Raw genomic sequence first — 4,693 nt, 5'->3', positions numbered from 1 at the left:
TCCCATGATCCTGTTAATCCTGAACCTAAGGACAACCCAATGATGTGGGAAAGAATGCCACCATCTTGCAATTCATATTAAATAAGCAGTTACCTTTGCTGCTCACAAAGGAAAGGTGGGTGACGCAGAGCTTTGAGGGGTCGCATGGGTGGGGTAGCACCTTCTGGTCAACTCACTAAGTGACAGCATCACTACTGACAAAATTGTCATGTGGGTCCTGTGGTGGGGGAGGAAGGAGGCTTAGTGTTTTGAGACAAAGTCTTACTCTAGCCTTCAACTCATGTATCAGAGAATTACCTCAAACTCTGCTCCTTGAGCCTCTGCCTCCCAAGATTGGGATCACAGACAAGTGCCACTATGCCCCCAAACACCTAGGTCTGTGATGTAATGCAAAGCACAAATAAAGATGTTTACAAAACAAAACAGACCTCCAGTTTGATTCTTTACGAACTTCCACTGCCTGTCTTTAAGAGATAGAGAAGTAATACTGCCATGCTGTAAGTATGAGTGAACACCTGGGGAAAGGACCTGCTAGAATTTACTGATAAATATACTGTAATTCATTTTTTTCCTTTCTCTCTCCTTCCTTCCTTCCTTCCTTCCTTCCTTCCTTCCTTCCTTCCTTCCTTCCTTCCTTCTTTCCTTTCTTTCCTATTTCTTTTTTTTCCCTTTTTTCCAAAGCAGGATTTCTCTATGTAACAAACAGCCCTAGCTATCCTGGAACTTGCTCTGTAGTTCAGGCTGACTTCGAACTCACAGAGATCCACCTACCTCTGCCTCCCAAGTGCTGGGATTAAAGGGATGTAAATGGCTAAATTTTATTTTTAATCAGCAAAGCAATTATATTTTGAAATAGCACCAAGCATATACCTTAGTCATCTCTTACACAGGTGTAGCTTGTATGCTTTACATATATTGTATATTCTACATGAGCTAACTTCAGTTTTATGAAAGAGCTGAATTTTTGTCTGTTTGGTTTGCTTGTTTCTCTGAGATAGAGTAGCCCTGGCACACTGTAAACTCACTATGTAACCCCACTGGTCTTGAATGTGAAATCCTCCTGCCTCAACCTTGCAAGTTCTGTTTCACCACACCCAACTTCTATGAGTTGATTTGTATTTTGTGTATATAACTGAAAACTTGCAGACTTGTCCTTTCTTCTTGGGGGACAGGGATGGGGAGACAGTGTCTTGCTGTATAGCTGGTCTGAAACTCACTGTGTAGCCCAGGCTGACCTCAAACTTCTGCCCAGCTCTCCCTCCTGAGTGCCAGGATTACAAACCTGCACCACACATTCAGCTGCTTACAAGTGTTTCTTGAGAAAATATCACATTTTCTCTCTGAAATATGTATCTCTCTTTTCTAGGACATTGCTTTAGGTTATATGAAAGAAATGCTTCTTCGTCTCTAAGGTCTACCAGAAACACTGACTTGAAGAGGATCAATGGATTTTGCACCAAGCCACAAGAAAGTTCCAAAGCTCCAACCCGTAAGTTTTTGTGGCTTCATCTATTTATGGAATAGGCAGGCTCCATCCCCACCCCTTAGAATTGTTTGGCATCAAAAGAACCTGAAGAGGTAGGCCAGTGTGTCCTCCATCATGTCCAGTCTTGTAGCATTGCCTTCCTTACTGTGCGTGCATTGGTTGTGTTCACAGTGTGCAGTGGTGTGTGTGTGTGTGTGTGTGCGCACGCGTGTGTGCACGTGTGCCACAGGCTAACATCCGGTGTCTGATGGGGACTCTTTGTCAACCAATTATCTTTAAGAGGTGGAACCAAGTTAGGGTGTGGCTTTTGGGACCTGGAGAAAAAATTGCCCATGGCCCAGGTGTGCTCTCTCTGTGTGGTTCCCTCACAGCATAGCTGAGCTTGGACTTCTTGTTCCTGTTTCGTGAGTTTGCCCCCTATAATCTTGTTTTATCTTTAAATAGCCTGGTTATTTCACAAACCAAATTAATTCAACAGGTGTCCTTCTCAACCATTCTCCACTTTAGTTTTAAGACAAGGTTTCTCACTGAGTTTGAGGGTCAGCGATTTGACAAGACTGGCTGGCCAGCCAATGCCTCGCCCGGTGTGCACATCACTCCTGGCTGGTCTGGGGATTACACTCATATTCTCGTGCTTGACCGAGTCATCTCCCCAGCCACATCAAGAGATTATGTTTGAGATTAAATATAATGAGGCTAAATTCTGGGTTTGGCACTGACTTCATACCTAAGGCCAAGCTGTCACTGCAGGGTTGGGGGGGGAGGGGATGATGCATAGCTGTAATGTCCCAGCTGTGCTTGTCTGCAAGCTTCTTCTTGGGGTGCACTTGGGCCCTGCAGGTCTTGGTGAATAGAAAGGAACCATCCCTAAAGGGCTTAAAACTTGTCTTTTCCCTTCAACCTGGTGTTTCCCTTTCAGGGTTTGGGATCTATCCTAAGCAATAATCACTATATATGGAAAAGACTGGGAGTGTAAAATGTTACATGTGTATAGCATATATGTTTACATCTAAATGTCAAACTCAGAATGGTTACATGTAGCTGTTGGCGGTTTCTTATAAACACTGTAGTACTGTAGAATGTTACATATCTATGAAAAAATATACATACACATATATATGTATATATATACACATACATACACAAACATACACATATGTGGAGATTAGATTTTGTATTGTATGAAGGCATAAGCCTTGTACTTGCATATAAAATGCATGCTCACCCAGATAAAGATGAGGAAATATACCCAAATGAAAGCATACTGACTATTCTAGTGGCATTAGGAATGGTTTTAATTTTTACTTTTTCTTATCTGTTCTTTCTGAACTGCCCTTCTTTTTGTGGGGGGGGGGGAGACAGGAGGGGACTGTAGGCAGTGTTTTGAGTATCCCAGGCTGGGATACTCTGGCTCACTGTGTAGCAGAGTCTCAAAGCCAATCCACTGGCTCCCCAGCTGCCCTCACAGGCCGAGGTCATAGGTGTGTAACCTACACCTGACTTCTAGATCCTCTTCTCAAGTGGCTTAAATTCATTTTGAGGTGGAAGAGGGGAGTGTGAAGACAAGCGTGACAACCCGAGAAAGATGGAAGGCCAGCCCGTTTCTGTACTTGTACAGCTGTCACTCTGGTGGTGCCCCCCCCCCCATGGCTTTCCTGTTCCTCTTACTGTTGTTTCCTGAGGTGAAAGCAAAGATGTGGTGATGGGCATGAGGTAAAGTGTAGCTCTCAGTGGAAGAGATGTCTCTGAGAGGCGAGTGGGCTGTGGGTAGAAATCGGCTTACAGTTGGTGAATTTCCTGTCTCATCCCAGCACCTTGTGAGTCCCTCGTCTTTGCTTCCCATTCTCGGTGACTTCTCTTTCAAGAGCGCCTCTCCCTGGCAGTCTCTGGGACCTGCCCTGTCTTGCCTCATCAGCAATCTCTGCTTCCTCTACTGCTTTCTCCTGTTCCCTTGCATGGCTCTTGGCACGCTCTCTTCCTCAGCACCTCAGTGGCTCACCCTTCACACAAATGCTTATCTTTACTCCTTACTTATCAATGGGCCCTCCTCAGGGGACTGAGGGGCATCCATTCATTCAGACTTGAATAAATCTAAATTGGCGTTCGTGCCCCTTTCCTCCCTCACTGGTTCTCTTCATAACGATTTAGCTAGCAGTGCTGCTGGTCCTAAGTCCTCTGGGCTTGGGGTTCTCTGGGAGCCCTTCTTTGTCACAACTCAATCTCCCAGTTCTCTGTTGTCTTTGGAGTGACTTTAATGCAGCTGTAACTCTGGTTCAGGACCAGCCCTCACCTTTTTATTCGAGCTCCTGCTTGGGCTTTTTGCCAGATCTGTACTTTGCCCATTCCTTTCTTCTCTCTGGTGTGAAGACTGAGATGAGCAATGCCTTCCTGGCTTCAAAGTGCATCTCCCGGGGCCAGCTCTGGTGGTGCAGGTTTTTAATACGTGCCCTAGGGAGACAGGCAAGTAGGTCTCTGAGCACCAGGCCATCTTGGTTTATCTGTATGGTGAATTCCAGGCCAGCCAGGCTTGTATGTAAACAAGAATAAAAAGTGTATCCCCAATCTAGTGAATGCCTCAGCTTGATGTTCATGTCTGTCAATGTAATCTAACCATACAACCCTTTTCTTACTCTACTGGAGATGGGCACGCTTTTGTCCATTATCAGCGCATCCTCTTCATCCTAGTGTTTCTCGTGGTAGTCTTTCCGCTTTATGGCTGCTAGGCCTTATATTTTACCCTAGTCCTCATGGCGTTGTGGAATGACGCTTGAAAACAGGCATCTGTGCAGTCCTCCTCATGTCCATGAAGCTCTGGATCGATCTGAAGCCTCATGGTGTTTCCGTTCACTGAATGGCTACAGGACACAAACTATTTTTATCTATTGCTTGATTTGAACATTAAAATTTCATCCAAGATTCTTACCTGGTTTTCTCTGCAGAATCTTACAGACACAGAGTGCCCCTGCACAAACCCACGGACTTCGAGAGGAAGATATTGTTGTGGTCAGGACGCTTCAAGAAGGAGGAAGAAATCCCGGAGACAATCTCGTGAGTGCTGGCAGGGTCATATGCAGCCTGAGTTTCTCACTGGTCTCTGATGGGGAAAGCAGAGTGCGTTTGAGCTCTGTTTAAAATCTTCTGACCAGATTTAGAAACATTCTTCATTCTCCATGTGTTTTCATGTTGGCAAGTACCCAGAACAATGAC

The 4,693-nt window shown here is 45.1% G+C and overlaps 1 protein-coding gene across 1 annotated transcript in view; it reads left to right on the top strand.

Moving 5' to 3' along the window:
- The window catches only part of Fam162a (family with sequence similarity 162 member A), a 27,207-nt gene that overhangs the window by 15,421 nt on the left and 7,093 nt on the right, over positions 1-4,693 (top strand). The window contains exons 2-3 of the mRNA XM_005345077.3: positions 1,367-1,489; positions 4,426-4,534. Of these exons, the coding sequence (XP_005345134.1) occupies positions 1,367-1,489; positions 4,426-4,534 (232 nt within the window). The remainder of the gene's footprint in view (positions 1-1,366; positions 1,490-4,425; positions 4,535-4,693) is intronic.

The sequence above is a fragment of the Microtus ochrogaster genome, chromosome 2 (assembly GCF_000317375.1).
Source record: "Microtus ochrogaster isolate Prairie Vole_2 chromosome 2, MicOch1.0, whole genome shotgun sequence".
Taxonomy (NCBI): domain Eukaryota; kingdom Metazoa; phylum Chordata; class Mammalia; order Rodentia; family Cricetidae; genus Microtus; species Microtus ochrogaster.
The sequence above is the reverse complement of the archived record's forward strand: the minus strand, read 5'-3'. Positions and strand labels throughout refer to the sequence as shown.